Genomic DNA, 14,565 nt, shown 5'->3' on the forward strand with positions numbered 1-14,565 from the left:
GCCACACTGTGAGGTGGGATGGATTATCTCGGCAAAGGAGAAGTGCTCACTAACACAGATTTTAGACAGATTTGTGAACAATATTTGTGAGAAATGGTCTTTTGTGTATATAGAAAATGTTTTAGATCTTTGAGTTCAGCTCATGAAAAATGGGAGCAAAAACAAAAGTGTTGCGTTTATATTTTTGTTAAGTGTAGTTGTTGTCTAAAGCCAGAGAATTATTAATAGAGTCATTGCACCTTTAATAATAAAGACATTTTGACGTATTTGGGAATCACTTCCACAACATTTCTGTCTTTGAGATAAAAAATATAGATTTTTGCTTGGTCAAATTTGTTCCATGCAGTCAGTAAGTTTCTCCAGCTGTGCAGAAAATAAGTCTTTCCAATCCAAAAGCTCATCTACAATCTTAATTCGTCTGTTATTCAGGAGAACCATCAGCGGGTCAGCATCTTCTTTGACTACGCCAAAAGGACCAAGAACACTGCCTGGTCCTACTTCCTTCCAATGCTGAATCGTCAGGACCTTTTCACTGTCCACATGGTGAGTGACCACATATTGGGAATCTAAACTGCACAGTTTGAAGAGACACAATGCATTGTGGGGCATTTGAGTATGTCCAGTAAACTCAGGTGTCATACTCAAATTCCTGCTTATGTAGTATACATGGTTCCTACGCAAGTATGGAAAGTATGGAAAAGTATGGAAATAAATTTGATCAATTTCCAGGTATTAAAAAGTATGGAAAATGAAAAATAAAGTATGGAAAAAATATGTATGTTTCCAGACTATTACCACTGTTCTAAAATAGAAAATTAGGTATTTCCAAAAATAATTTAATCAATCCGGATCGTGTTTGTGTGATAGCAAACGTCTCAGAAAACGTACCGCCCCTTTTACCTGATTGACAAGTGGTATGTCCAGTCCGCTGCCCCATGACCCTTCTCCAGCCCCCGAGGTATCAAGTTTCACTCCAACACTGCACCTTCGACAAGAAGACGAGTTTCACGTGGTTCACAATGGGTAGATGCAAGTTTTTGGATGGATGGCTTGACAATACTGTATATAAATACTGGTTGGCCAAGGATTCCCAATTCACACACAGAGCTAGATGCAAGCTTTATGTGAAATCGTTTGATATCGCCAACATGGGGGAGAAGGCGATTCTTAGCCACATGAAAGGAAAAAACAGTGACATCTCGTTACTGCATCGCTTGCACCCAGAGTCCCAACCTTTTTGCCTCAGCCCAGACATTGAACTTACCTGAGTTTTTATTTGCATGCCAGTATGGTACTTGGCTACAATCGCCTATTAAGAATAATTAAATATGATGTGAAATATGATACACTGATATATTTACTCAGATGTCGCATATTCTCTGGGGGAAAAAAAAAAAAACGCAGAGAAGTCTGGAAATTAGGGTATGGAAAAGTATGGAATTTTGAAATTCCAAATGTGTAGGAACCCTGAGTATATAATGGGCATTTCTTGCACATAAAAAACACACACACCACATACTCAATTTGACATTATACTCTGTATGAATTGTATGTTAGTGTTTGATTTCAAACACAGCGTCAGTGTTGTGCCATAGACAAGGACATGCAGATTACGTCTACAAAGACATAGACACCTACACAATAAATAAAACCAGACAGTGTCATTGAAGGAAGTACATAATTTCCCTTGCAACAACAATGAGAGACAATAAGATTCAGAGTCATCAGGAATTCAAGCTGCCTCTGCAACTTAAGTTGGTGAATGTCAAACCCAGTACAACCCAACAACTCTGGTCAACTTTTACTGTTACTTTTACTGTAACTGATTTTGACTATCATGAGGAACAATGTCAGTCTGTACATTAAACAAGGTCAACATATGTGCACACGGGGCTGTGAACTAGGTGGGCAATCGTCTTCAGACCATGCTTAAAACTCAAGCACATTGTGATGTTTAAAGTTCTTGACATGAGCTAATAAAGTATAATCAGTGAAACATCATATTGCACTGAATAGAAAATCAGAGATCCTATTTTAACAGATAAGATGGTGTATTCCATCACATTTATCACAGACATTAATTTTTCACAGATGTGACTCTGCTTCTAATCATAGCCAGGCATCAATAATTCCTCACAAAGCAACCTTCTCCTTTTCACATAAAAACAGGCAATTAATGTAATGATTTCAACCTGACAACCTTTTTAGATAAAGGATGACCACCCAACAACAAACTGAGTACTATGATAGGGCACCCACAGCTTAATTATAAACACCAGCCAGATGGCATCCAGCAGGTGGGCATAATGTGACCCCTAGTCTGCCACGCAGCACTTTGGCTGAATCCGACTGTCGGGCTGACTCTTTACTTTTAAATTAGAGCCTCGATATTTCTACAGGTCTTCGCCTGGCGAGGAGGAAATTGGAGAACAGAATCTGTGACTGTCTCATCACAGGGCACAGGAAGCACTTTACTAGCTGAATTGTTTATGAGATAGTTGATGTGGCTTCGGACATTTTTGCAATTTAGATGAGGTTGTAGTTCATGTTTTGTGGTTTCAGGACAAGGTATCTTAAATTGAAGTACTGTGTGCCCAGCCTTCATTCCTACTGTCTTTTCTTCATCTCTCCCTCTCCCTTGAATCTAAAGTAAAGACACATACTAGAAGATGTGATCGTATAGCCAGTGCTAAAATTAGGGACATGCTGTAGCTGTTTGTTTTTTATCTCCTCCTTAACTTCGGACTAAAACAAAGCAGCAAAATGAGTCTGTTTCATAATTGTTGCTCAAAATATACTTAAGTGTTTGTAAATAGACACTTCACAAAAAGGAAGATTTGTCAAAGAAATGCTTCACAACACCTTTTCCTAACCGGGCGTGAGATTGTTTTTTCCCAGAGAAGATGTCCTTACCTGCTCCGTGCATCAGCAAACAGGCTAAGCAACATGTCGTTGCTTCAAAAACCACTCGCTTTGGCTCTATTTTTGCAAAGCTTCACACAGCTTTAACCTATTTTCAGAGCAACAGCAAGCCATTCCTTAGGCTCGCTCAGGGATCATAAGGCTCACTGAATGTTGTTGTTACTCACGGTATATGTTTTGTGCCATCCATTTGCCAGAGTTCGCTCACTCACTGTATGTTAGGAAGATGTCTAAGTTTACATGATAGCCAGTGCTGCCATTTTAGTAAGTAAAAAAAATGCCTATCTTTCAGTGCAGTTTATTATGGCCTCACTGTAAATTTCTCCTGTTAAAAGACTGTTCATTCACAACAATATGAATCGAAAATGTCCTACTTCCTTCATTAGGCGGCAAGGATCATCGCTAAGTTGGCTGCCTGGGGCCGTGATCTGATGGAGGGAAGCGATCTGAACTATTACTTCAACTGGATCAAAAGCCAGCTCAGTTCACAGGTATGTAACACTGAATGTTGGCGCTCAAATTTCATGTGATATATAAAAGTTTGAATATCTATATCACTGAGGTGGTTATAGTGACTTTTGTAATATAGAAAAGTAATGAGCTGCATGTGGAATAGAGAAATCAATGTTGCCGCCTGACTTGTTATGTATTTTGTCATGTTACAGTGCCTTTGTTACTACTGCAAAGTTGTAAATTCTGTTTGCTTTATGTGACTAATTTACTACTACTGTACAGTGCAGTTAGTAGTAGTTGTGTAAGTTGAGAGAAAACTTTTCCTGAGGGCAATTTAAAGGTATACTATGCGGTAGTTGTCGCTCACTGTTTAAGTAAAAGTAAAAGCTGATCTCAGATTAACTCTCGTTGGCTATGTTTGCTTTTTTTCAGCGCTGTGTCCATGATTTTTGTTGCTTCCTATTGAATGCTTGTTACTTTCTGTCTGGAATGTGCACACTGTGCTCAGAAATTTCTCAAATACAGCAAAATAAGAAGAAATTTGGAAAATATAGGCAGAGGACAGAGTCTCTGCAGATAAATACACCACCAGACACCTCTAGTGGGCCGGTAGTAATGATTGAGACGGATTACTTTTCATTTTTACATTGTTTTAGGATATACCTGCATAGTATACCTTCTGAGAAAGGTGATTGGGCTCATCAAAGTTTATTCTTTAATTTTTACGATATAGTGTGGAGTTGAAAGTGCTCATTTGAAAATTGAAATCCAATTATATGGTTGTGCTGTAGGAAAGGTCCAGTTCTTTGGGACCCATCCTCTCTGCAGCATGCATGTGTAAATCAAAATGTGTCTGTGTGTATACACCGTATATTGTGTATAGCTTTGAAATAAATTGGCTAATTAAGTTTATCATGTCATGGAGTATTAGTTTAATAGTTTTTGGGACATCAAGCTTCAGGAGACAATGGTTTCTTCTTTCTCATATGGAGTCCCCCTCCTTTTTAATTTTCTCTCTCTGTTCATTTTCCCTTAATTATCTCCGTTAAGAAAGTTATGTTTTTGGTTCAGTTTGTGTGTTTGTTTTTCAGCAGGATTACAGACAAACTACTGGCCTGACTTTTCTGAAACTTAGTGGAAGGGTATATCATGGGCCAAGCAAGATCCCATTAAATTTTAGAGCGGATTCACCGGCTGGATCCTCAAATTATTTTTCACTTTCGTTAACAATGCGAGATAGGGCATTTGGCCTTGGTGGAGGTCTGCACTCTCTGAGTGCCCCTCTAGTTCAATTCTATTGTTTGAGCTGACATTGAAAAAGTTGTCTGACTATATGCATTTATTCATATTGAGTCTGAGCAGGCTTCTCAGACCTTGAGACGTTCTGATGACAGCAGCACTGTAGGTGCTTGCTTTGCCTTGGCAGATTCATGTACCAAAGAGTGGGCTGATAGAACACCGGAATATTGATTCCCAGTTTCTTTTGTGCTTCTGCATTGCGCACAAGTACTTCTAAAACATCCGGAGGTGTTCTTCAATTCAGATATAGTCAGCTCTTCCAAAAGCATGACTTTGTCTCTTTGTTTTTAACAGTCTGTGCAAAATATGTTCTTAAACTGCTTCTTGAAGTTGTGTTTTATTTAAATTTCTCTCCTCAACAGCCAGTCAACGAATCAGTGAGCGACTGAAATGCATTTCTGGTCAAGCTCACAGCACATACTGTGTAGTCCAATGCCGCTGTATCTTCGCTCAAAGCAATGGATTGTGAACAATTGTGCACCTGTTTGTTTTGTTTATCTCTCATTAGAACCTACATGGTACAGGTCCAGAAACAGGCACGGGAGCAGGAACTATTTCCCCCAGTGAAGTGAGTATGAGTGAAGTGCATCAGTCAATCTGGCGCTTCCAAAAAAACCAGAAGAAAGTGCCGGGGTTTGTGCAAGCTGGCATCTGTCAGGTGTCACTGGACTTTCACATCTTTTCTCTCCCCTCTTTATCTCTCCCATCCTGTTATTGTACTCCAGTTTCTCATTAATACTTTCAGATTTGTTGCAGTCCAGAGTCTGTTAGAGCAAGTTTAGAGGAATTCTCCATGTAGACAGCATGGTGTTTGCTGCCACTGATTGGTTTTAACTGTAGACATTGCATGCAGTAAGCCACTTCTCCTTAATGCTGAAAGCGCATGACAAACAGCTTTCCCTGTACATTAGGATAACAAGGGGAAATTGGAATAGTGTTTGCACAGCAGCAGCATCCTACCATTTTGTATCCCATACTTTGTCAAGCATAGCGTGATTATTCTGAGAAGTGTGCTCAGAAATCTATTGATGCGAGCGCTTACTCTAATAACTGAACGTCATCTTTTCCTCTGCATTTCCAACCAGGTAACCTCCACTCCTCCACTCTTCTGTCCTCACTGCTGCCTGTTCTTCTTGCTGGACTTCTTTGCTTTTCTTCAACCTCTTTTAAAATAACAGATTAATGTGATCTATTTCCTCCTCTCAGCTTTCTCCACTCTAATCGCAATTTACATTGTTCTGCTCAGGTGTGATGGGACACTTTTCCCTGCTATTGCTCTGTATTGTACTACTGGGTCTGTGATCTAGCATGTGTTGACGTATAAGACTATAGGCTGCATGTGCAATGCCTCAGGTTTGATCCGTGGCGGTTATGCAAGTTTTGGACTGGCCTTCTTCTGTGTGCTGTATCTGCTTGTCAACTACTCCATGTTTCAGATCTGCACTAATTGTATTTGACCTTCTAACATTTTTTGTTTGTTTTCCTGATTACACAGCTAAGGCTAAAGCTTCTCTTTGAGTAAATGTTTGCGTCTGTCTTTCGCAGAGCTCTCAGTACGTCCAGTGTGTGGCTGGGTGCCTTCAGCTGATGCTGAGGGTGAATGAGTATAGGTTTGCCTGGGTGGAGGCTGATGGAGTCAACTGGTGAGTGATAACTCCTTACAGGCAGGGTTCCTACTAGGCTTGGGCAGTATCAATTTTTAATACCTTCCTGACATTTCACTGGGGTATATGGTAGCTATATAACAGTTTTCATGGTTAAAATAAAAGACAAAACAAAAAGCAAAACTGCTGGTAAGAGAAATCGTGCTACCCCTCCCAGTTTCAGCTGGTTGTAATCTGCAGTCTTCACCACTAGATGTCAATAATTCCCCCTAAATCTTACACACTGTTCCTTTAAACAAATCTGGGTAATATGAGGTGTGTGTCATTTGTAGTTAGTTGTACTTGATTCTTGATTGTCGGTGGTGTTGTCATGGAGTATTTTTAGGGCTGCTTGATTATGAAAAAATCATAATCACGATTTTTTTGGTCAAAATTGAAATCACGATTATGCAGACGATTATGCGGCGCACGTGATGACTTATATTGTTTACACAATGGCATGTAATTTCTGTCTCTACATGGTTGCGCGTTTACAATTCTACTCTGCTCTCTGTATCGCGCACAGTGGAGTTCGGCCCCAATGCGCACACACACACAGACACGTGTGCACGCACACACACACACAGACCAACCTCTCTCGCTCTCCCTCTGCCATTTTCCGCATGCTGTTTTTGAAATGTTCTGCGATCACCTGCCCCTCGCATTATTCGTAGTTCACCTACTTGACTGGCTCGTGGAGTGAATAGTGGAGAAGAGGGCAGGGGGCGGTATTGCGCATGCGCGGCTTCCGTAGAAGACAAAATAACATCTCCAGGCATCCGTGACCAAAAATCGTTAACCCTCGACCCTGACCTCAAAATCGTAATCACGATCACCAGACGATTAATTGCACAGCCTTAAGTACTTTGTTTTTAATGGTCTTTCTTTAATTCTAATGTCTTTTGTTGTGGCTGTATTTGTCTGACAGTTGCCATAGACACAAAAAGAGTCTCCAAAAGGGTAAAATAACCTAACTACAAAAAGAGGCGTCTGTATTTTTGACAGTATTGAGAATTAAATTAAATTATTACCCAAGCCTAGTTCCTACAGTTTTTGACTGTTTAGATTTTTTATTTATTTTGTGTTTTTACAACAGTAGATAGTTGACAGCTGGAAACAGGGGCTAGCAAGGGAGCAATCTGGCTTAAAGACAGCCGTCAATTTGGAATAAAGTACACAAAAGTACAGCATAAAAGATTATAATAAATACAAAAAAGTACACAGGTTAACGCAAACACCACTTTTGTCATCATCACTTCTCACCAAACCCATCTAGAGAAAGCAGCAAAAGGAAGAAAGGACAGCCCTGTCAGATTCAGAGCTAGCAACAGGCCAAATTACACTTGGTTTAAAAAGCCAATTACCGATGGAATAAAAGACCTCATGTAGCTGTTAGTGCCTCCAGAGAGGTGAAATGTCCTTCCTGGTGGAAGCAAATTAAACTCATTTTGTAAAGAGTGCTCCAGTAAGATGACCTGAGCTCTCTCTGTGGCTCTGGTGTGGCACATATAGAGCCTTTGTGTGATGCTCTTAAGCCTCCCAACATAAATCAGTTTGTATTTAATCTTTAAAGGCCACAATGTCCGTAATATCTTAATGTTCTGTATGTGACACATTGTTGATGTAGCTGGAAAAATATACCTTCTGCTAGAAAAAAAATCAAACCACCCTAATGCAAACATAAACCTAAAAGAATATAATGCAATTATGTCATTATTTTGTTTTGCAGTTGCAAAAAGAAACTGTTAATGGACAGGTTCATACCGTACACTCGCTCTTGACATTGATGCATTGTATTCTGCAGCCACATTTCTAAGAGGAGTAGGTTTAAGTGAATACAAAACAACAACACAGAAGGCTCAGTGTTTCTTATTTTGTTTTTTGTACAGATTATTAATAACTTCATGACACCATCTTTTGCTTGGTCACTTGTTTTTTTCGTAATACAGCATTGTAAAATTTGACTTGAGTCAATAATTATTGCACATCTACAGGAGCCACATCTCTGCACTCACCAGCAATTTCTCAAATGTATGCCTCGCTGGCCTGTAGTAGTTATTAGTGCTATTCTAAGCTACTCTACCGTTATCTAAAGACTGAACATTTCATTCTTGACCATCATCAGAGATAATGGATGAGCAGCATGCAGACACACAGCTGTGAAAGCTTCTCTATTAGTAAACAGGTGGTAGATAGATGAGGGTCCTTTTACTAGGGCTTAGTGTTGTTTTTTTTGTCTTCCCATTTTACTTTTTATTCATTTATATTATGCTTTTCTGTTTAAGCATCACGGCAGTGCTGAGCAACAAGTGTGGCTTCCAGCTCCAGTATCAGATGATCTTCTGTGTTTGGCTCCTGGCCTTCAGTCCTCAGCTCTGCGAGCAGTTGAGACGCTACAATGTAGTGCCCGCCCTGTCCGACATCCTCCAGGAGTCCGTCAAGGAGAAGGTCACCCGAATCATTCTGGCTGCCTTCAGGGTATGTGGAAAATTTCTCACTCAGGCTGTGTGTCTCTGAAATGCCACTTTTCCTTGAAAATGTTTCGACCACACCGGCCGAATTTCTCTCCCACATCTCGACCAAGGGGGCTGCAAGATTTAGTTCCTTTTTATTTTTCGTACTTTACATTTGTAGTAGTATTTTATCCAAGCAGATCCATCCTCTGTCCTCCACAGCTCCAACCCTCTTGTTCAAATATGGTCACTTCTGGCTCTAAAAGACCAAGATGGTAACGGCTGAAATGCCGAACTCCAGGCTTTTGACCGCACACCACAAACCAAGGGGTGCCGTCACGGTAGCTACGTTCATTATTTTATTCAGTCAATAATTTTACTACATAAATAACAAGGTAACATTTGCATTAGCTTTACATGTCATGTAGCATTTTCCGAACAATTAAACAGAGGAAATAAACAATAAACATAGGGATCACCACATAAAACCTGTTGCATATGCAGTCAATCAGAAGTTAAGATTATAGTACACAACACGCTTTCCATGTACACATTTGTCAAAAAAAACACCTGTCAGAGCAGCTGATGTAAAGATCCGTCTCTGTAGATAAGGGCACATGAAGGGGAGCCATGATTGATAATGTTTGGAAACCATGTCTGTTTTGGGGAAAACTTGTACCTATCAAATGTCTCCAAAGTTGCTCGCGAAAGTTTTCAGGCCATAATTTCATGCTGGCACTTTCATACTGATATATGCAGTCAGCGTACATTTTTTCCACACAACACATTTGCATTTAATTAGGCTTCATACTTTATCACAACAAGAGCAAACCAAAATGACAACTCTTAAACAACAGATGAGGCAGCCTATAAAAACAACCAAGCCCATAAAAGATACATAAATACGATTTATGATTATGCTGCCCTTTCATCTACCTGCTGTGATTGCTCAATGCATCCACTGAATATTTAATGTAGTCCTAAGAGCCACGTCCTGGACTTGTTCTGCTGTTTCCTGTTTGTGCCAGGTAATGAATTCCCCACACTATACCCTGACAAAATGAAATTAATGGCAGAGGCTCTATTCATCTTCACATGCTGTGGTGCTTTTATACAACAGGGACTTAGTGAGACTGACAGGGCACCAACACAGGTCTGGAGAATACATTAAAAATCAATGTGTTAACTTTCAGGGCTTCAGAAGGCTCAGTTTTGTATTTTGGAAGTCTAGAAACGATTCCTTCGTTTACCAGTGCTCAGCATTTTAAGCCTACACTTTCCTGTCATAGTTAACATACTTTATCTTAATCAGGCACCCTATTTCTCTTTATTTCTCATTATTATTATTATTATTATTATTATTATTATTATTATTATTATTATTATTGTTGTTGTTATTTATCGCCGTTTCTTGTATTTTTGTCCTTATTTTGCATGCCTAGTTTTTGAAGTTTTAAGTTTTGAAGTTTAAATTTTGAAATCTTTAATCTGACTCTTTCCCCTTGACTGCTTTAACACTGGAATTTCTCAATTATGGGATCAATAAAGGTGTATCTTATCTTATCTTATTATCACCAGCAAAAGCATTGGCTTTTCTTCTCGGGGTCCACACACATGCAACCATACGAACTAGACACACAATAGCCTCATAAACACAACTAATAAAACACCTCATCGCTTTGAATTATCAATCAAGTACAGGAGGAAAAACAAAATGACCATTCTTTAAACAAACATCAGGCTAAATACAGAATTGTAAATCAATCCAAATTCCTCAAGAAATCATAGGAAATTACATTTTTCTTCTACATACAAATAAATGATCATTCCTAACAAATCTAAAGACATGCTTTCACACATTTGATATGAAGGAAATGGAGTATTAAAATACATTTCTCATTCTCTGCCAAGATAGATCTCTACTTTCACCCAATTTTACATTTTATGTCTCACACAATTTTTCATTGTTTTTGCACACACACACAATTGACCCTTCACTAAGTTCTGTCCCTGGACGCAGACTAGCCAATCATAACGCAGCATCAGGCTGGCTCAGACCAGGGTCCGACAACAACACAGCTGTGCTCCATTGACTCTAATGCAATTGTTTCAGATTTCTTTCATTTGCAGGCTGGTTTTGTGGATTTGGAGCTAAATGTTGTGCCTGGGGCACGTCGTGTATTAATGACACTCGTTACCTGGAGAGGTTGGAAAAAGATAAATGTTTCTTCCCTGTTCCAAAACCAAAATCAGACCCTGAAAAGTGTAGGGTTAGCTAGCTCGTTACTGAAGATATAGCCTACTGAATGTATACACATGCTGCTTTTGCTTTTTAATGATTATGACAGTGATAAAAGACTGACCCTGCTATACAGGAACCAGTGAAGTGTCATTACATTGTGTGCAGATGAACGTTGTTTAACTTTCCCCGGAGATCCCTGCCAGTCTGGCGGTGAAGGTCCGGGTGCTGGCAGCGACAAGGGAGCGAAGCCAAACACTGTTCATCTGCACACACTGTGATGCCACACAGCTGGTTCAATATCGTCAAAGTTTCCCTTTATATTCATTGTCTTCTGTGGCGATCAGCAGTGATGTGGTGGTTCACTTTTACACTGTGATCTATAGCCTAAAGTTCGGCTTTAGCTTCTAACTATCTTTGTCTTTTTAAACTGTTGTTGCTGCTGAGTCAGTTTGACATCCTGGATATATCCTTCAAACACAGACTGTAGACCCCTCTGTCTGCTTCTCTCTGGAATCACTCTTTCATTTTTCCAAATATATGATAATATTTCTTGAGGGAGTGCAGTTAGTTACAGTGTGGGCTCCATGCTTACTGTGACAGCTTGTCTGACCATCACAAAGGGGCGGGGCTTAACGAAAGGTCAATTCAATTATGGTTCTTGAAATGTCTTGAGATACAGTTTTAACAAAATAATGAACCTAATCCTTAATATTCTCTTGAACAATATGCCCTGGCAATAAATTCCACCTGACCATGGCTCAGTATGTGACTGTTTTCTGCATAGCATGAACAGAACATAGATCTCTGCCAACAATAACTCATCTCAGTCTGTCATGCATGTCTTTTAAATTAGTTCTGTGACAGCACTATAATGCACCATGTGTCGCTTTATTTTGAGCTAGTTGTATTTTTTCTCTCTTTCATTAACGCACTGGACCAAATCACAAAACAGTAATTACTTTAAAACTTGCTAATGACATCTGGCAGCATAACTTTTAAAACTCTGTCTCTTGTTCTTGTTCAATACTGATATATCTTGCTAACTATAATAATCCTCCGCTATAACACAATTCATTTGTCCATTTGATATCCTGCAGTGCCTGGCCACCCTCAGCAGATATTTTATTGAATGCCAAACAAAATATTCATTTCAAGTCAACAAATTACAGCCCAGAAGGAATATAGATTTTTAGCTGAAAAGCCTCTAATATTCTAGCTCTGCCCAACCTGGCAACATCAGGCAGCTTCAGTCGCCTCACTCACATAACAATGGTGCGGTAAATGCCATTGATTACATGATTGAAACATGAGCTCATACACTAGCGGAGGAAAGTTGTAGCTGATTTTCAAACCCAACTTTAAAGACGGCATTTCAGGTCGCTTGTATTTCTCTTTCAGCCAGTTTCCATCAGTATTCCATGTCATTGTAAGCTGAGTAAATAGGCATCTGTGTTCCTGAAGGACTGCCTAGTCTTTTGTCTGCTCAAAGAAATTGGTTTGAGACCAAATCTTGGAGAATATGTTGTACTGTGTTGTGTTTTCCCCAGTGGACTGCATGTGTTCCTGCTTTGAATTTTCCCTAAAGCTCGTTCATCACACCTCTTACGCCAGCAGAGCTGTCACATCCAGCTTTTGTAATGCGCCCATAAAAGAATGGCGCTCAGTTTTTAATTGGTGAGAGAAGTTTGCAGTTTGACTGTTATATTACTGCTAATTAAAAGCAATGGTGGGCAGTGAAGGGAGACCCCGAAACGTCTTGACGTTGAGTGGGTTTTCCCGAGAGTCGTTTGACTTACCTTGTAGTGAGCGTGTTTGCCGTGGAGTGAGGAGAGCTATAAAAATGTTGTTCCTCGCCAACAAACAGATTGTTTTATGGGGGCTCCCTACAGTGTGTCTTGCAGATTTTGAGGAAATATCTAATATGAATTCTCTTTACAAAATCCTTTTACATACATATTCCTCATTGTTCTGCATGTTGCTGTTTTCCCAAATGCCGTAATTATGCAAATGATTCTGCTCACCACATGGGACTGGCAATGTGACTTAAATTATCCGGACCATCTGGGAGTCCTTGAACACATCCTCAAAGGCAGCGCTGCTGTGTTTGCAATGTTTTTGCTCCGACTTAACTCAAAAAGTTCCTCTTTTTTTTTCTTCTAAATATTCAGTTAGGATCCAGAAAACATTAAATTTCTCTCAGCCATATGCATTCAAAGGCAAGCGGGCTGTAAACATTTGTTGTGACTCGGCCTATTTGCTCTATTTCAAAGGGATGTTGTGCACAGATCACAGGTTTTTGCAAGAAAAGAAATGCCAGATATTTATAGTTAGCTGTACATATGCCCTCAGCGGTGGTTTCAGGGCTCAGTCAAAGTGTTTGGTCGGTTTGCTCTGTCTCAGTCCTACTGCTGAAGCCACTTTTCTTTTGACTTTCTTCAAAAATAACGCCACTAGAATATTCTCCCAGATATTTTGTGAGAGAAATAGCCTTTTCAATACTTTACATTGTGTTCTTGTTGCAGTGCAGCCTTGCATTCATCCCCTTCACACCTCATTCACAACACCTGGAAGTTAATCCTCATTTAAGAGGTGTATTTTCAAATGTAGTATCTAGCTTGAAAAACTCCTAACTCTAATAAAAATCAATTGAGGAATGTCTGTTTTTGGCTAATACCTGACAAATCAATGTCTCCCTTGGCTGAATGGCCAGCTTGGTATCCTCTGTGTCGGTCGTCAAGCCATGCACTGAGCTTGTTTTTCATGTCAATATGTGAATCGACTGCTCAGGAGATGTGTTGATTGTCCGCTGATCACAGGGTCAAGGGTCCGATTCCAAGGTCCTCCATTCTGTTGTCAAAGTGTCCTTGACTGGATAAAAGCACAAAATTAATCCAGCCATTTACGATTGACAGCCGCTTCACAACTTTATTAACAGACCACAGAAATAGGAGACGGGTTTTTCCTCTTTTGTCATTTGGTGCCACTGGTGTCACTAATTGTTACTATGGAAACAGTCCATGTTACCATGGAACAGATGTTCATTTCAGGCTAATAAGTCAGTTTTAGTTTTGTGAAACTGACATTACAGACCAGTCTAAGTGTCTTTGTGAAACTGCCACCCTTAGGTTATACTGGAGAAGACCCACCATCTTGACACTTGGAACTAGAGCTTAGATCGGGCCCAAAAAATCCAGCCCGACCCGGCCCGAGCCCGTGCACGTTATGCCCGGGACCGGCCCGGCCTGTCCAATTAACTGTAATTATGGGCCCAAGCCCGATTTAAACCCGACATTTTTCAATAAGTTGGCTGTTATAATTAAGAGTATTAAACCACAAGTCTTGTTATTTGAATGACAGAAACATACGATCTTAATGAATGGCGCAACACGGAAGCATGATTATGTAATAAAACAGGTGTTTATTTTAGGATCCAGGTGGTGAAGGGCTGTGCGCGCACAATGTTGCAACATTGTAACTGAGGACCGAATTCAAAGGATTGCGTGGCCTCTCGCCCAGACTTTCCAGTGATCGTGGCAGCAGTGATCGTCTGTTA

General features: G+C 39.9%; 1 protein-coding gene across 2 annotated transcripts in view; it reads left to right on the top strand.

Annotated features, from left to right (window-relative positions):
- atp6v1h (ATPase H+ transporting V1 subunit H) overlaps positions 1-14,565 on the top strand; it is a 34,567-nt gene that overhangs the window by 5,104 nt on the left and 14,898 nt on the right. The window contains exons 5-9 of one of the 2 annotated variants that reach the window (XM_050075016.1): positions 430-543; positions 3,309-3,413; positions 5,183-5,242; positions 6,220-6,317; positions 8,603-8,795. In XM_050075016.1, the coding sequence (XP_049930973.1) occupies positions 430-543; positions 3,309-3,413; positions 5,183-5,242; positions 6,220-6,317; positions 8,603-8,795 (570 nt within the window). The remainder of the gene's footprint in view (positions 1-429; positions 544-3,308; positions 3,414-5,182; positions 5,243-6,219; positions 6,318-8,602; positions 8,796-14,565) is intronic. The other variant, XM_050075017.1, reaches the window with a different exon arrangement.

This window comes from Epinephelus moara, chromosome 21 (assembly GCF_006386435.1).
Source record: "Epinephelus moara isolate mb chromosome 21, YSFRI_EMoa_1.0, whole genome shotgun sequence".
Classification (NCBI taxonomy): Eukaryota; Metazoa; Chordata; class Actinopteri; order Perciformes; family Serranidae; genus Epinephelus; species Epinephelus moara.